At 36.4% G+C, this 16879-nt stretch overlaps 1 protein-coding gene across 1 annotated transcript in view; it reads left to right on the forward strand.

Moving 5' to 3' along the window:
- Positions 1–16879, forward strand: part of GABRA1 (gamma-aminobutyric acid (GABA) A receptor, alpha 1) — a 41514-nt gene that overhangs the window by 20354 nt on the left and 4281 nt on the right. Inside the window, exons 5-8 of the mRNA XM_010579121.1 lie at positions 1318–1400; positions 6006–6149; positions 11869–12021; positions 14647–14849. Coding sequence (XP_010577423.1) covers positions 1318–1400; positions 6006–6149; positions 11869–12021; positions 14647–14849 — 583 coding nt within the window. The remainder of the gene's footprint in view (positions 1–1317; positions 1401–6005; positions 6150–11868; positions 12022–14646; positions 14850–16879) is intronic.

Genomic DNA, 16879 nt, shown 5'->3' on the forward strand with positions numbered 1-16879 from the left:
ATCAGCAAAGTATAACAACGCATGAAAGTTTAATATATTCTAGACTACTAGATCGTGTACAAGGGATCTTTAATCTTTGGATCCTATAGAAAGCAGATTCTAAGAACTAGCAGATGCGCATGGAATTCATTGCCCATTCTTGATATTTCTTGACAGTCTAAAAATAGACATTTCTTATTCCATTCATAACAAGAAAAACAATTCACTAAAGCATTGGAAAGTTAGGAAAAAAAATATTTTTGTGCTGGCACCACTCTTACTGGAAATATATTATTCTCTTCATGGATAACTGAACTTTAGCTATCCAGTTGTCAGCAGAGGAGTTAAATCCTTTTGAAATAACTATGATACACAGTCATGGAAACATTCTGGATTAAAAGACTGCAAATTAAACAATGAAAAAAAATGGTATGTCATCTCTACAGAGCTACACATCTGCTGCTTATGTCTCCCATGGAATCAAACAAGGTATAAAGCGATTCTGTTGACTTAAAGTCAAGATGGATAGCTCAGTACATAGGCAAACACTGAGTTTTCTTTTAACAATTTTAAAGATGTTTTTAAAAGCAGTACAAGTATTTGGACAAAACCAAGTCTCCAGGCTTTTGGGAGCCTGTCAAATATGTTCAATTTATTCCGCAACATTTTTCAAGACTGCCTAGGCTAGGGTGGAATCTGCTTGGCTGGTAGTTACACAAGTCCAAGTCAATTTTTCTTGTCTTCCTAAATGCTTGGCTCTTAGGGATTTAATCCACAAGAACACTATCTTGGCAGCACATTGTTCACGTATGTCTTTTTTTTTGACCATAACCATTTCTATTTGCTCACCTTCGCAAGTGCCTTAATGCAATCTTCTGTCCAGTATTCAAGTATTATTGTTCATTCCTTGCTGATGTCTGGTATGTGAATGTTTCTAGTTTATTTAATCTCTTTTATTGAGAAACACGTTTGCACCCAAGCTGATAGCAATGAAATGATTTCAGCAAATGTCTGAGCATCCAGAGTGGGCCAATTTAACAATGGCACCAAGGAAGCAATTTCAGTTGCTAATAGATTTAACCCTCACTCCAAGTTAGAAGTCTGAGCATGTCTCTGCTGTACAGTGAAACACGGTCTAGGGGCAGAGCCAGTCACACTGCTGTGTCTACACAGGCCTGTCAGCACCCCCAGCCAGACAATTCAGGTCCAGTTCTAGCTGCTAATTAATCACATAACAGATATTATGCTATACTTATTCTATGTGTCTTAATAGAAGTCTATTTGCTATTTCTATGAAACTAGAATAAATGTGTCCTTTTGCTCATTAATCCATTATAGATTGACTGTGAGAGCAGAATGTCCAATGCATTTAGAAGACTTTCCTATGGATGCACATGCTTGCCCCTTGAAATTTGGAAGCTGTAAGTTTATTTTAAATTGAGGTTTCTCCCTTTTTAGGCCACTTTACAAAAGTATTTTGCAACTGAGAAAACCTCAAGGTTTTAATCTTGTGTATTTTTCACTTTTTTGGCAGGGTTGTATTTTTATTCTTATATATATTTATATTTAATATAATGAACCTCTTCGATGTGTCTTAAATACCCTCCAATGTCGTGCCTGGACATTCACAAAAGAGAAAAATGACAGTGCTCTGAACATCTAGAAAAGTAGTTTGTCACATAGAAAATGTTGTTAATCCTATAGTTGCTTTGTTTTGTTAAGACCCCAAATCAATGTTAGAGAAAAGTAATACAGACCACGGACGACTGAATTGGTTTTAGGTGAAAACAATTCCTCTACCATACTCTTGGCATGTTTAGAGCAAAATTTTGCCTAAAATTATAAAATATTCATATTACAATCATGCAACATTTCTAGAAGTGAAAAATCTCACAATGGAGTCCCACACGTTCAGCATTTGTAACCTTAGATTAGAGAACATACTGGACAAAATGTAATGTAATTGAAATCAGTGTAATAACTGACAAAGCTTTCTGTAAATTGAGACTTTCCCCCCAAAGTTTAATTTGAATAGCAACCAACCTGACACTGATATATTCAAACTTAGCTGAACGTAATATTTTAAAAAATTAAATATAGCTCCCCTTCAGCTCTTTAAGTAAAAAAAAACAGAAGAGCTATTTTACTCCAGTTGGTTCAACACAAATATGGAAGAAAAAATGCGTGGAAGATGTAATAGTGTACAAATTGTTTCCTCAATGGCTATTTTTTTCTAGTAGAAATGGGTTGTTTCACTGATAGTGGGTACTTAGTGGCTTGATCAATTTTAGAAGTCAACAAACAGAACACCCAATTCATTCTTCACATGGTAGCAGACAGAGTGATAATTTACTTTGGGCTGAATAGCTCTATGTTTACTATGAGAAGGGACTGTTGTTTTGTCTTTAAAGAGCTACTAGCCTCCTAGATAAGATTTAGAGAACACAAAGTTCATACAAACTTGGAATATAACTGACAAGAATAGTTTGCTCCTTGAATATTAAGTTTCCTTACAGGACTTCCAATAAATCTTTCCAAATCTCCTGTGAAACAGAAGGGGGTTGGGGGGAAGCCTTACTCCATCTAATAATAGGGCAAATAGCTGCAGTATATTCTTGATTAATAAAAGGAGACCTGTGCACCTGAGATCCCAGTTAGATCAGGAGTGGTCACAGGATTGAATTTCTTTTGAAATGCACATTAAAGTGTTTACACAGACTGCAGGCTGGATCTGGGAGGTAGGAAGATAGCTAATCGTGCATAAAAGCTGTTAATTCAAAGTTAAACCATCAACAGTTTCTGAACAAATGTGAACTACTACACTGAATTTTTATAGACCTGATAAGACACCTATCACCACATCTGTGCCTCACTGAGCCACAGCCTAAACACCAGATATTCCCTAGTCAAAAAATTGTTCCTATTTTTTTCCCACATTGAGTTCTCTCTGGCCCACTGTGTCCCAGATTAGTGTACTCTTCGTTCACTAAGTGCACGGCTTTCCAGATTACTCAGGATCTTGCCTCAATTAAATGATTAAGAGATGCAGAAATTATGAATGAAAAGAGATAGATAATATGGATTTGAACTCCAGAACCACACCACAAGGTAAAAACAAGACAGCAAAAAGACATGCAAGTGTATCTGCATATCTTTTGTATCTAAATTGGTTTTCTTTTTATCCTGCAAAAAAAAAAATCATAATATCCATAATTTTCTTAAATTAACAAAGAAAATAAATCAGTGATATTTCTGATTGAAACACCATTTCTTACACTAAAGTCAGAGGTGATAACTGGCATTCTAAGTTCAGAGTGCAGGCGTGGTCTGTCATCTTTTACAGGCTATTTTCATTATTTTTTTGTTTTGAACACTAACTGGCTATCATGCCAGTTGTCCTAAATGGGACCTAGCAAAACAAGTAACTCCAAATGCTGGGAAGGGCCGTGAGACAAAATCAAGGAGTTTTCAGGGAAACTTTGCATTTCCCTACCGAATTCAGATGAGCTTCTAATCTGGGATCCTCATGGGGAGGAGCTCCTTCTGTAACATGGTTTTACTGCAAACACTGCATGGGGAATATTCACTCTCCCCTCCTTCCCATCAGATTATATGTCATAATTATCAGATTATAGAATATTCATCTCAATATTTAGTTATTGATATAAATAGAAATATCTGCCGTGGGATAAATGGCTGGACCCAAGCAAGATATGAAAATGGGACTCACTGTTGTACGTAGAAAAGAAGTTATTATATTTAACTGCAACTTTTTCAGTGGGAATCACATTTAAATACATTGGGGACATTCTGTCAAACAACTAAAGCAATTCATTATAATCATCTTAATGGACTGAAAAAATTACTGAAAAAGACATTTAATTGTCATGAAAGCCATGCTTTAAGTGCAGACTACAATATTACACTTAGTAGCTCCCCAAGGTGGTGTTTGCCCAGCTCTGTTTGTTTTGGATTAAATTGGATAAGAGTTTCTCCATGTCCTCCACTGTCACTCATCACTTGTTGGAGCTGGATTCAGAAAAGCCTCATGCTGAAGGAGTTGCATGTCTCCTGTGGACTCTGCCCATCCTGTAGAGGCCAATAAATGTTTGACCCAGCTCCAAGGCTAAAGTGATTTGCCAAAATAGCAGCTTAAGCTAGAGGTTATTCCAATGCAAATTCAATGTGACAAATGCTAAAGAGATTCTGGAACAACAAAAAGCCATATGTTGGCAAAACAAAACCAGAAAGGCAGATGCTCTCCTCAACTCTTGCCACAAAAATCTGATTGTCGGTTTAAAACTAAGGCCACTCTGGAAAGCAGCAGTGATAGGAGCAAAAGGCTGTGTTGCTACTTAAGCAATATCTGAACTGGAAGCTGAGGATGGAAGCTGAACAGAGCACCGAATCTGGCAGTCAGAGGGCAGGGCAAGCTCCTTTCCAGCACTGATGAGTGTACTCCCTTCCCCCTGACCCAATCCAGTGGTTCTCAGCAGCTCAGAAAATCAGTCCTCTCTCTTCCAAACTACCCTCATGCTCCAGAACAAATTGAATGCTTGAAAATTAATATTATTATTGCCACTCTTTCTTTATGTGACTAGATTAGTAAGCCAATTCTTGTACTTACTGTGACCATTATTTTTAAGGTCAGAATTATTAAGATGTAGATTTCCATTTACCATTGATTCTCAAAAGCAATGTGTATGTTACAGTGCTTGGGGAATAAGAAGTCTGAGGGTAAAAGCACCCTTCTGCTTCAATAATGCAGGATCAAATGCCACGCGATTAATTTACCAGCATACTGCATCCGACACCACCTCTTCGATTGCTGTTACCTCTTACATTGATAAGATAAAATTACTAACTCACAAATGAGGTCAAGTGAATCACATTCCTCCTTTTCCTTTCCTGCTTGCCAGTCCTGAAAAAAGGGAAAATCTCATCCTGTAGGTAGGAGTCTAGTGCCGTTTTATATGCCCTAAGATGTCTCATCTGGCTTCCAGCTGCCTTTGGTGGGTGCAAGATTTATGTAGGTTCTGATCACACATGCAGTCCCATACATGTCTTGGATACTCAGGTGTGAAGAATGGCACTAGGTACCTCTATGTAAACAACTAATTCCCACCCTAACTTCTCAGAGCAAGAGCTGTCAGACTCCAGACTACGCAAAATGATGAAGAATTTTACTACGGGACTAAGATTAAAAATATTTATATATAGTTTGATTCCTGAAATAATATAAATAACATACTAATAACAGCACAAAACACCTGGATGACATATGTAGTATGCTACTGAATTATTTATATAACATACTAGACTACTTAGGTTTGGAGAGCCCACAGTGTTTTTCTTGCTTTGTTCAAGACTCAAATAAATGTGAATTGGAGTGTGAGCATTTCCCAGTAATAACCAAAGCAAAAAAATAGATAAGTTGTGATTTAAGCTCACTCAAGCCTAGGCAGCCTCAGAAATGTCTGCTATGCCTGTTATACAGCAAGGACAGTGTGAGGGGGGGATAACCAAATAGAGAGCTCTAGCCAGGCTGCTGCTGATAAGATCACTGAAGCCACTCTTAGGAGGACTTATTTTCTTACAGTGGCCCAGACAACACCACACTATGACAAATTGAAAGACTGCAACTCATCTTTCTTGATAGTAGTTGAAAGTTAGAAAAAGAGTTGGAGTTCTCGCATGACTATGTAATTCCACATGTCGCTCTCACTTCTGGTTACTCAGATTTTACACAGGTAGAAGCCATGTAGGGGAGAGAAAGATTTTCATGCCATTGAGGACCAACTTTAATCCAGCCCTGCAGCAGATATTTAGCTAATCATTGTGTGGATAGACCTATAAAATCAGTTGTATTTCCCATGGATAAAAAGTTCCAGTAAGCTAGTTGTGGGTTTCTACAGATAATTAAGGAGAATTTAATATTCAAACTACTGCTCAAAACATTGTTCTGATAAAGCCATATGGCAATAGAAGGTGCAAAGCTGAAATGCGGTGTGTTTCTTTTAAATTAGATGCTTACACCAGAGCAGAGGTTGTGTATGAATGGACACGGGAACCAGCAAGGTCAGTGGTTGTGGCTGAAGATGGCTCTCGATTGAACCAGTACGATCTGCTTGGACAAACTGTGGACTCGGGAATTGTTCAGTCCAGTACAGGTCCGTGAAAAAGTTTTTTTGGGAAGGGTCATATTTAACTGCCAAGACATAATTTAGAGCAGGAAAAAAATACAAAGACGAAAGAGTGACAGAGGTAAATTGCAACATATCAGGTTCAGATTAGGAAAACATGACTCTGAAAAGAGAGTCATGGGATTATTATCCTGGGATTATTTTCCTACTTCAACTGGTGGGTAAAATATTTGAACAATTAAAAACCTTCTTATAGTGACAGATCTAGCCAGAAAAAAACGTAATTTACATTATAAAAAAGCACTCGTCATATCCTTATTAGTATACCTACTTAGTATATAAGCTTAAAAAAATAGTATAAGAATATGAATCCTCAAAGATCTTATTCCTGGAGGCAGTGAAACAAGTTGCTAAAAGCAAGCATATAGTCTCTCAATGAGGTATTTAGAAAGTGAAGAAAATATGTAATCAAAATAAAAACCATCTGGAACATCCAAACAGGATTTAGGTGTCTCAATGTTAGCACCAGCTCTAACTCCAAAACTATTAATGAGATGCAGAAATATAGGTGACATTTATAGTATTATATACCTGCAACCTTGAAGCTGGCTAAAAACCTTTGCTTTTTCACTTTGCAGTGTTTGTTTCAACATGTAATTATTTTTTTTTTTAAATAATTTGGAAGGGGCATGAAGACCTAAATACAGTAAGAAACTGAGCATTGGGCATGAACAAGAGCTCAAAGTGTTGACTAGATTGACTGTTCAATGGACCAAAAGAAGCACTGCATTAGAAGAAGTAGCTGTATTGCTTTGAATGTGCTCAAAGCTGTGACTGAACTAGAGAAGTATGCTTATACCTGCATAAACCAAACGTTCTACTATGCCATCTAATATGTCATTTGTAAAGTCAATGAACATTTAAGGAAAAGTGAGTCACTTTAAGGTGAACCCTAATTCATGTCTTTAGCTTGCCAAAATATATTCATATGCTCTATTAAGCCAACAAAATTTCTCACAGAAAAAGTTTCTAGTGGACTGATATTCAGGTTACTGCTTGGAAGCTTCTGTTTAGTTGATATAATCATAAAAGAAGTGCGATGGCAGTAATAAGGACTTTGCATAAGAACAATATCAACACAACTGCTCCCATAGATTCACTGCTTTCATTATTGAGCACAGAGGCATGCATCAGACAAGTAAAAAGAAAAGGGGAGAACTCTTGGCCTGGCCACAGCTAGAAATGTTGCCATTGACTTTTGTGGAGCCAATAATTCACCCCAGCTGCCCTTGTGCTGAAGAGTCAATAGGATTTGTGAGGCACTGCAAGGATCTCGAGCTCTTTGCTCTTTCTGTTCCAAAGCTACTCACTCAGAGAGACCTTGCCAACCTGTGTGCCTGCCCTTTTGCGCTCATTGCCAATTCTCTGCTTGCTGGATGCATTATAAGGGCAGCAGGATAATCAGAAGAGACTCATAAGCTTGGGAACATATCTAACCCAAATAGATAATACCAGATATAGCTCAGGGTTATTAGATAGCAATGTGAGAAGCACCCTATGAATTGTTAAGAAAGGCAGATAATATATTTTTAAACAGAACTGAAGGCAAACATAAGCAGCATAAAAATTCTTCATGCATTTACATGAAGAAACAAAAAAATATTTTGTTTTGCCCATGATATTTCATAGGTTTGAATTCTGCCTCATTTTTCTACCTGAAGAAACACTTTACCATGCCTGTCTATAAAGTTAAATACAGTAAGTATTTGCTGAAATAAAGATGCTATTGTCTAGATACAGAAAAACATTGCAAAGATGGTTAAATACAATGGTTAGCAAGACTAAAAATAAGCCCATTAAAGAATCTTTTCAGTACCAAACTTGCAATCCTCTTTAGTTACTACCTGATAAGAATATACAGTGGTGGAAGAAACACATCTGTTTCTTGCAAATTCAATGTCTCAAGGAAAAATTCTTCTTGATTTGCTTTGGAAAGGAAAATGCTTCGCCTTCCCCAAAATAATGGTGGGGGTCAGAATTGGTTAATAATCACTTTTCTACCCATTCAGGTAGGTGGGCAGCTAGTCTCAACAGAATCCTCCAGCATATCTTTGTCCTCTGATCATCTCTATTTTAAGATATGACATATGTAATGAAAATTATGAAATCCCTCCCTACTTTCAGAGTTGTGGATGATGACTCATCTGACAAAACGACAAAAGGAATTGAAGGCAATCCTCACTTAAGAGTTCCCAGCACCTTTATTAGGGAAGAAAATGAAGCTCTTGTGCAGCTGATTCTGTGGATCATTAGAGGAATCTACATCATCTTAGGCAATTTTAAGATGATATTTTTAGTTGTCTGGAATTCCAGAGATGTATTTTCCAAGAATTAGGGTGTAACTGGGTTACTCTAAACATTCTCAAAACTATTCAATTATTTGGTGAATCCATGAAGTCCTTTTTTTTTCCCCCCTTTCTTTCTTTGCCAGTAGGCCATCTGCTATCATTATTTCTGAATCTAGAACAAGATAACTACCAATATTGATTTTTTTTGTGACAAGAGAATATTGAAAGACTAAAACTTTTTTATAGTATAGTTATTCATCTATGCTGGCAATGGAATGTGCAGGTACTACAGCCTTAAAGATAGTATTCAGTAAATGAAATAATTATTGTTGCTGCTATTTTGCTTAAGCAGAGAGTCCAGTCATCCATTTTTTTACTTGTATGTAAAATTCCTGTCCCTCTCCAACAACTGACTCATACTGACTCAGAAAGAGTTTAAAATTATCTTTTTTGTAAGCACCTTTGTCCTGGTTTTGGCTGGGATAGAGTTAATTTTCTTCCTTAACAGATGCTTAAAAGGCTCCTGCAAGTTTCTATTTACATGGACTTATTTTGCCACCTTGAAAACATTGCTTTGCACTGAGAATCATCAGGATTTACACTCACAATACTATTATTTTTTTTCTGATGTTCTGTAAATGTGCTGAGAGGACGCTGTTTTTACGTTTTTCTGTTAGGTTACGTGGCATAAGCAGTAAATGAGAAATACTTTGTTTTAAACTGATGGCAAGGAAAGCCTTACTTCCTACCTACAGTGAAAGAAAAAGTATTATTATAGCTAAAGGTTAGTCCCCACTCCTAACTTTATGTCTGATGTGATGCACATTAATTTTTGGTGCTCACCTGATACACTGGGTTTATTACAAATAGTTTACAGAACACTGAGTAATAGGTTTGATGTAACTTTACTGAATTATCGCCTATTTTTTCTAGGGACACATGTTAGTTTATACCACCTGAGCATTTGGCTCCATTATTGTAATACACTGTAGAATTAAGGACTGGTTAAAAACTGTAGCTACAGAAGTGTTGAGCACAGGCACAAACTCTTCCAGAGCACTGGAAGTATTCAAATGTGGACAGTCATTTGAAACATTAATATCGATGAAGGAGTTGTGTGACCACTTTTAAATGCTTCATATTGTGTAATACATACAAACTAATTTAAAATTCATGGAATAAATAAAATTAAAAACAAATTTATCTGCTCAACACAGTTATTCATAGAAAACTTTAGGAACTCCAAGGAAGCTAAAAAGAAAGACCTTTCTTTCTAACTTCTTTGGATAAGAGAATAAAAGAATGTAAGATGCATGAGCTACAACTTGTGCCACAATTTGTGAAAGCCTAGCAATCAGACACTAAATACAGGAAATACTTTGCTCAAGAGCTATGTGAAAATTTAGCTTGTAGGGAATTTTATGGCTGAATTACAAACCTTCGAAAACAGAATTACAGAGGAATTGCTGGGAAGTTAGTGGTCAGCAGCTGTCATGAATGTGGCTATGCTTTTCTATTAAAGCAAGCCATAAAATGTGGGAAGCTAAAGATTCAGTAAATAACTGGAGTACTTTCATGTCTTGCAGTTATTTAAATAAATCTTGTCAAAGATGTGCTATCTTCTAATAAATAACTGCAGTCCGTTGGTACTTTGGAGACTTACAGACATGGTTTTGCCTTGTAACTGAACTGTAGGCCTTTTTTCTAGGCCTATGCTTTGCCCAATTCACTCCTCATGGCATTACCTTTAGCTGACTTCTAGCTCAGACCTGCTGCAATGCTTAACAGATGAGAGTAATCCCTGTCTTTTTAATTGCCTTTATGCTTTGAATCTTGTTCTCATTTTCCAGAGGTTAAAAATACTTTGATAATTTAAGCAGCTAAATAAAGCTTCAGAGTACAGTGGTGTGTTCACTCTGTATTCTTAGCTTGCCATCTACAATCACTGAATTAATTCTGACATACCGTTGTAAGTATTCTGTATCTGATTGCATTAAAATAGCTTCCCACATCATATTTTAGTAGATAAAATTAAATTATTGGCTTTTCTAGCCAAGGCTGACACCCTTCATAAGATCATAATCCCTGGTACAGAGGAAAAGAAGTTTGTTTCAGTGAAAGTTAAAGAAAGGTGGGCAAAATTTAAGTAATAATGCCCACTCTAATCCTTCTGCCAGTCCTATTTTCAAAAAAAACTTTCCTTGTGTATCCTTTACTTCACCTCTCAATTTAGAATTGATTCTCTTTTCCCCCTTTGCTACTGTCTTTTATATTGAAACATACCAGGAGTATTGTCACATCTTATTTATAAGCTTTCCTCAGGGTTATACATTGAGCAAGATTGTTCAAATGAATGTTCTTCTAGACTCTGAATTAAAGAAAAGGGCATTTGACGTGCTCGGTGCATAAGCAGTCAATGTCTAGACATAGTTTTTCAATCCAATTTAAGCTTTTCCTGTACAAGAGCAACTTTCTCTTTCTAGCTGCCTACATTTTAAAATAGAACAACAGTAATTTCGTGTCATCTCTAATCTAGACAGAGGTTTCCATTCAGTTACATGTCCACTTGTTTCTTTTCTAAGATAAAGTTTATTGCATAACAAGAAGAATCAATCTAATCCAAAAAAAAGTCACAACAATAGGTTTTCCAATCTTTTGAGAATCTACTGTTTTTCAAAATCCATTTTCAACGATGTAAGTAATGATCTGAAAACAAGGCATTATTTGCTGTGCTCTGGAAGGAAGGGTTTATAGAGTTATATAAATACATAAGATTCCTTTCAAGTGCAATTAGAATACCCAGCTCACATGTTTCTATAGCACCCAAAAAGTTAGTGCTAATGTAAGTGTTCTGTGTTATTCTTGCACTGTCCATTTACTTCAGGAGAGAATAATCATTTAGTAAAGTACTGAGTTAGTAGAACAGGAACACTTAATCTTCAGAGTACGTAAAGCACAGACAGTGGTAATGCAGACACAATCACATCAACAATTACATCTTGAGCCTGGCCCGACTGAAACAGTTCTGAGTGCCTGTCTTGATTTAGTCTTTGTATGATGTTTACGTGTGTATATTGTGGTGGTTTTCCATCTTCTAATGGAATAAGACCTTTCACAAGAGGCCTAAACAGCCACCAGTAAACATAGACATTCATTCACTACTCAGCAGAGATGAAAAGATATAAATTTAATTAGCATTTCCCAGAACTGTCTAGTTGTGTATTATTAGTGGAACTTCAGAACCTGCTTTATTAAATGTTTTCTTCAGAGCTGACCCAATTTGATCTGAGGACTCTTTTTTATAGTAGGGGTGAATATAATGAAAAAATACTTTCTATAAAGCTCTCTAATTTGTATATTGATAAAAGCTTTAATGTTCCTTTTCTTCTTGTTTTTAGGGGAATATGTTGTTATGACTACACATTTTCATTTGAAGAGAAAGATTGGTTACTTTGTCATCCAGACTTACCTGCCATGCATCATGACAGTGATACTGTCACAGGTGTCCTTCTGGCTTAACAGAGAATCTGTTCCAGCAAGAACTGTATTTGGTAAGCAAGACCTACAAACCACTTGGCAATCATAAGGCAAACAAGTTTAAGAAATTTTATGGTAAAACTAGTTATGCGTTAACACGATATTGGAGAACAACACGAGCTTGGACACAGTGCAGTACACAATAGTTAACACATTTCGTTGCAAAGATGTGGCAGAAACTGATTTAAGGTCCAAAGCTTCTAAACTGACTGTAAAAAGAGACCTGAACATTTCTTAAGCAATCTATTATGGTTCAACTTTTCCAAAACAATAAGTATATGAATAAAACATTTCTGACCACGGCAATGACATTCATGGTGGGGATTGTCAAAAAGGCTTTAATCAATGGGTGTTGGTCATTTGACATCCTTAGGCCCTTTGAAAATTCTTATCTTAAAAATCTCTTTCATCAGTCCCTTGGTAAGGCTGCTGCTAAAGGTCTCCTGTTCAAATCAGTGACAATTTATTGTGCTTACAGTGGTGAATGGATGCACTCAACGAATGTAGTAAGAAGGCAATCTAAAGGACTCTAAGTTTATACAGTTGGTCCCTAGTGTTTTAACCACAGCTTGCAAATGCTTATCTTAAAATTAGAAACAAACAACTAGCATATTCTTTGGAGATATTAATCCAAGTCAAGTACATAATTTAAAAAAAAAAAAAAGTAACAACTCTTCAGTTAAGGAAAATAGAACCTGAGATTTCTACTATGTGACCTAGTCTTTTTTGTGATGTTCCAATGAGACACCTGAACACCTTTGGCAGGAGGAGGTGGAAGAACACACAGCCAAGTTGGCTTTTACACTCATTTCCCTGCCTCAGGGCACAGCTGGGGCAGGACGCCATGGACCCTCCTGCTTTGCTGAAGAGAATTTAGCCATTTACACTGGACATAGCAAAGCCAGAGAGTCACAAGGCCTGATGCTGAGAAATGCAGACTCTGAAACTCTTGTTGAACAAGAGCTATTTTTATTGACCTTTTCTGGCACTCTTCACAGCTGTGCTTTAGTTTCCCAGTGCCTCTGGAAATGAATCACAACTTGCATAGCCTTAGACCTCACGAACCAAGTAGAGGCTTTCTGTTGCTGTACAGATGTGCATTTACAGAAGAATGGTTTAGACCACAGTATAATTAAATTTGATTTACATAATATTGTTTAGATTAACATCTAAAATTAGATCTGAATTTTTATCATCAACTTCACTGAGAATTAACCTGGGACTTTTATGAGCCTCTGTAGTCAAAGCTATTGAAATCGTAACTATTTTACCTCTTTTTACACATGCCATTTAAAAAGAAATGTCAGATCATCAGTTTGAAATGCTGTACTTCATTGTCCCTAGATGGAGAACAAAATTTCCTAGTCTCACAATGACTAATATATAATACCACACAATGTTCAAGCTGCTATCTTCACAGGCTTGAGAACCCACACATTTCTGAAAGTTTTCCTTTCAGAAGACACTTCTTTAGTAAATAGTCTTCTGTTGACTCCATCATTATGTATCAAGATAGCTTTTTCATTTCTTAATGGCAGTGAAACAACGTTTCAGAAAATTTTGCATGATGTAGGTGCATACAAAAGCACAACTTAAATCTTTTAGTCCACTTAGTGCCACAGATAATAAAAACTATAAATCCTGTTTTGCTACTGTGTAAGAGAAACATAAGCTCGCTCGTAATGAGTCAAAGACAAGATTAGGCTGTCTTAGGGAAGAGAAATTCCTTCCTCATTAGGCACTAATAATTCAAGCTCTTTACACCAGCACATAAATACATTGTTCGTTACTTGGCCTATTTTAGACCACTGCACATTTTCACTAACACTCAGTGCAGCGAAGATGAACTCGCAAGACACATTCAATACGTGACATTGCAGTTGTCAAGGTAACTTGTGGACGTGTGATTTGACGTAAATGTCTAAGCCTGCACTTGTAGATTTTTTTTCAAGCAGCTGCAAGCAGAGTGAGTTCAATACAGTCCTGCTTTCTCTCGATGGCCAGTTAAGGGACAAGGTTGATCAGCAGTGAGAAGCTCTGATATCAGAAATGCAAATTACATTATAGTGGTTCTTGCATAAATTCTTTGCTATTTTCAGGGCATTAGTGAATAAAGGGACAGAGATCTGTAAAATTATCAATTCAAATAAATGTAATATCACCTAAAGCTTAGTACATTTGAGTATACATTTGAAGGAGCAAATATTGATACAAATCAGCTGAATGAAAACAAGTTTTTTAGTTTTCCAGCTAAATATCTTAGAACTGTTGCAAGAAAGAACTAAAAATGTTAAGTTGTTACATCTGTAGGACAACTTGTAGGGCATGAATAAGGAACCGCAACAATGATTCTCCAAATACCAGGAAGCATAAAGTAGTATCCACAACTCAAAATATTATTACCATTCCAACTTTATTCGATTACAACAACGTCAAAGAATAAAGGTATAAAAGGTGTTTTGAAGATCCTGCAATTTCCACAGAACCTGAAAACTGATATCCTCAATTAGCAACTGAAGTGGAGAAGCTTATAGGAATTAAGGGTGAAGACAAGGCTTTCCCATCTATTGTAACAGTTAAGAAATGAAGTACAAAATACAGCCTCTGCTCTAAAGACACTAAATTTGTTTGCTTTGCAGGGGTGACAACTGTCCTGACAATGACTACTCTGAGCATCAGCGCAAGGAATTCGCTCCCCAAGGTGGCCTATGCCACTGCTATGGATTGGTTTATAGCAGTGTGCTATGCCTTTGTGTTTTCTGCACTCATCGAATTTGCAACAGTGAATTACTTCACAAAGAGAGGCTATGCATGGGATGGCAAAAGCGTCGTTCCTGAAAAGGTAATACCACTTAATATCCATCCCAACAGGTCATACTGTGTCGACCTTGGTCACTATATGGGTTTTTTTTAGCCTGTTAGAAATTCTTATTATTTAGAATAGTAAGTAATGATTCCAAAAGAGTTTCCTCATGTGCTCGCACACCAGCATTTCTACACATAAACAGTAATTACTTAGACATTGAGTACCTAAATACTACTTCTGACATGCTGGATGATATTTAATGCTATTAGTAATTAAAAACTTTACTGAAATTTTGACTTGTGCAACTAAGCAGAAAGAAGATATGTATTTTTTTTTAAGGGAAGGCAATTAATTTTCTAGTGTTTGAGCAAGAGAAAATGTGGATGCCTCAGTATAAATGTAGGAAAAAAAATCTTGTGGCTACTGTATCTGACACTTTCCAAAGTATATTGCTCCTCAACTTCAGGAGGACTGCTCTGTGATCATCACCAAATAAATCACTACAGGACTTTTTCTTTCCTTTCTTTTGCCTCCTATCATTTCCCTATTTTTTATAAATAGAAACATTATTTTTACTTCTTAGTCAATGGAAAAAATTGATTTGTTTTGGGGGAAGGATTGACAGTTGTGTTAGGAGTGTGCAATCCTGATCCGTGCCTCCCTGAATGCAATAGAGAGACATCACCCTGACTCCCCTTGGTCTGGGATCACACCTGGTCTGTAAATCACATGTGCATCAAGAAATTGTGGAGGACATTTAGAGGAAGAAAGTTTTCCGTTTCCTATGAGTTATCATGTCAGCTGCTTCTGTGAGGAAGCACATTTGGTTGGTTGGGGGTTTTTTGAGAGAGATCTTGAAAGAGACTTTTAAACTTGGCTAATTGTTTATTATGAACATTCACAGACTAGAGATTCAGCAGAATAAATATTGGAGGAGCAGATGTTACTCATTGGTACACGAATATATGTGTTTAATTCAGGAGTGTATGCTTATATAGAATATTTTAATTTTTTTTTGCTATTTTAGTTGCATAAATCAGTGAGAAAACAGATTAGGACATTTACACAACTAATACAAAAGTATTGTAGAACAAGTGACTGAAGTAACAAAACAAATGAGCTGCATGACTCCTGTTGGAATATTGAATTTTCAGTTACTGATGATACTTTCATTGAAAATAATTTGTCTGATTCTTTGTTGTGCTCCTATCTTCATGATATCTATTGTAAAAAAATGGGCTGTATTAATAGAACAAAATCCTTAAATGTTAAATATTGCCTTGTTAATATAACCTACCTTGTAACATAGTTACTATAATCAGCCATTTCATTTGTTTCAAAGAAAATTACATTTTCAGAAAAAAAACCACCCGTATAAACACAATATTCAAACACTGTTTAAAACACTGGAAGATTTATGGCTTTGCATTCCTCAGCAGGTAAGGATCTTTATGTGTCTTTTGATATAAATCAGCAAAGACATACTGGTACCTGGCAGAATGCGTTATCTGCAGACGTAAGGAAAGACAAGCAAGGCAAACTAACAGCAAACAGAGCATCACAGCTTAATAAAATCTAGAGCTCTAATTAGCTGTCATATTACTTTTTCATAAAGTTGAATTTGACATGAAATATTAAGACCCTGAGTGGCGTCAGGGCTTTCTGTGGATCAGATTCCTCATGACATTTAAATCTATAGAAAGGGTCTCCTCTGAGACTTCTGTGAAGCGGTTCCTTGCCTGCTGGATTTATTGCTGCTCACTAGAGTATCTGGCTGAGAAGGAGACCGGACTGGCTTCATACTCAGCAAGCGTGTTAGCAGCCTTCCTGCTCAGGAGGAAAAGAACGGACAGACAACTAAAAAAATCTTTCTGATGTTGCCTTTTTATTTTTCTGAGTATTTTTTTTCAACCTGTTTGTTTCTGCTATTCAGCAGAAATAGTCTAAGACAATTTGAAGCTTTTTCTTAGCCTCAAGCTAAACTGAATATTATTGTCATGAAATAAAGAGCATCTACATCAGAGTCATTATCCGAATCCTTTTTCTTACTAAGTAGCAGGAGTTTA

The sequence above is a fragment of the Haliaeetus leucocephalus genome, unplaced genomic scaffold (assembly GCF_000737465.1).
Source record: "Haliaeetus leucocephalus isolate CR32 unplaced genomic scaffold, Haliaeetus_leucocephalus-4.0 Scaffold656, whole genome shotgun sequence".
NCBI lineage: Eukaryota > Metazoa > Chordata > Aves > Accipitriformes > Accipitridae > Haliaeetus > Haliaeetus leucocephalus.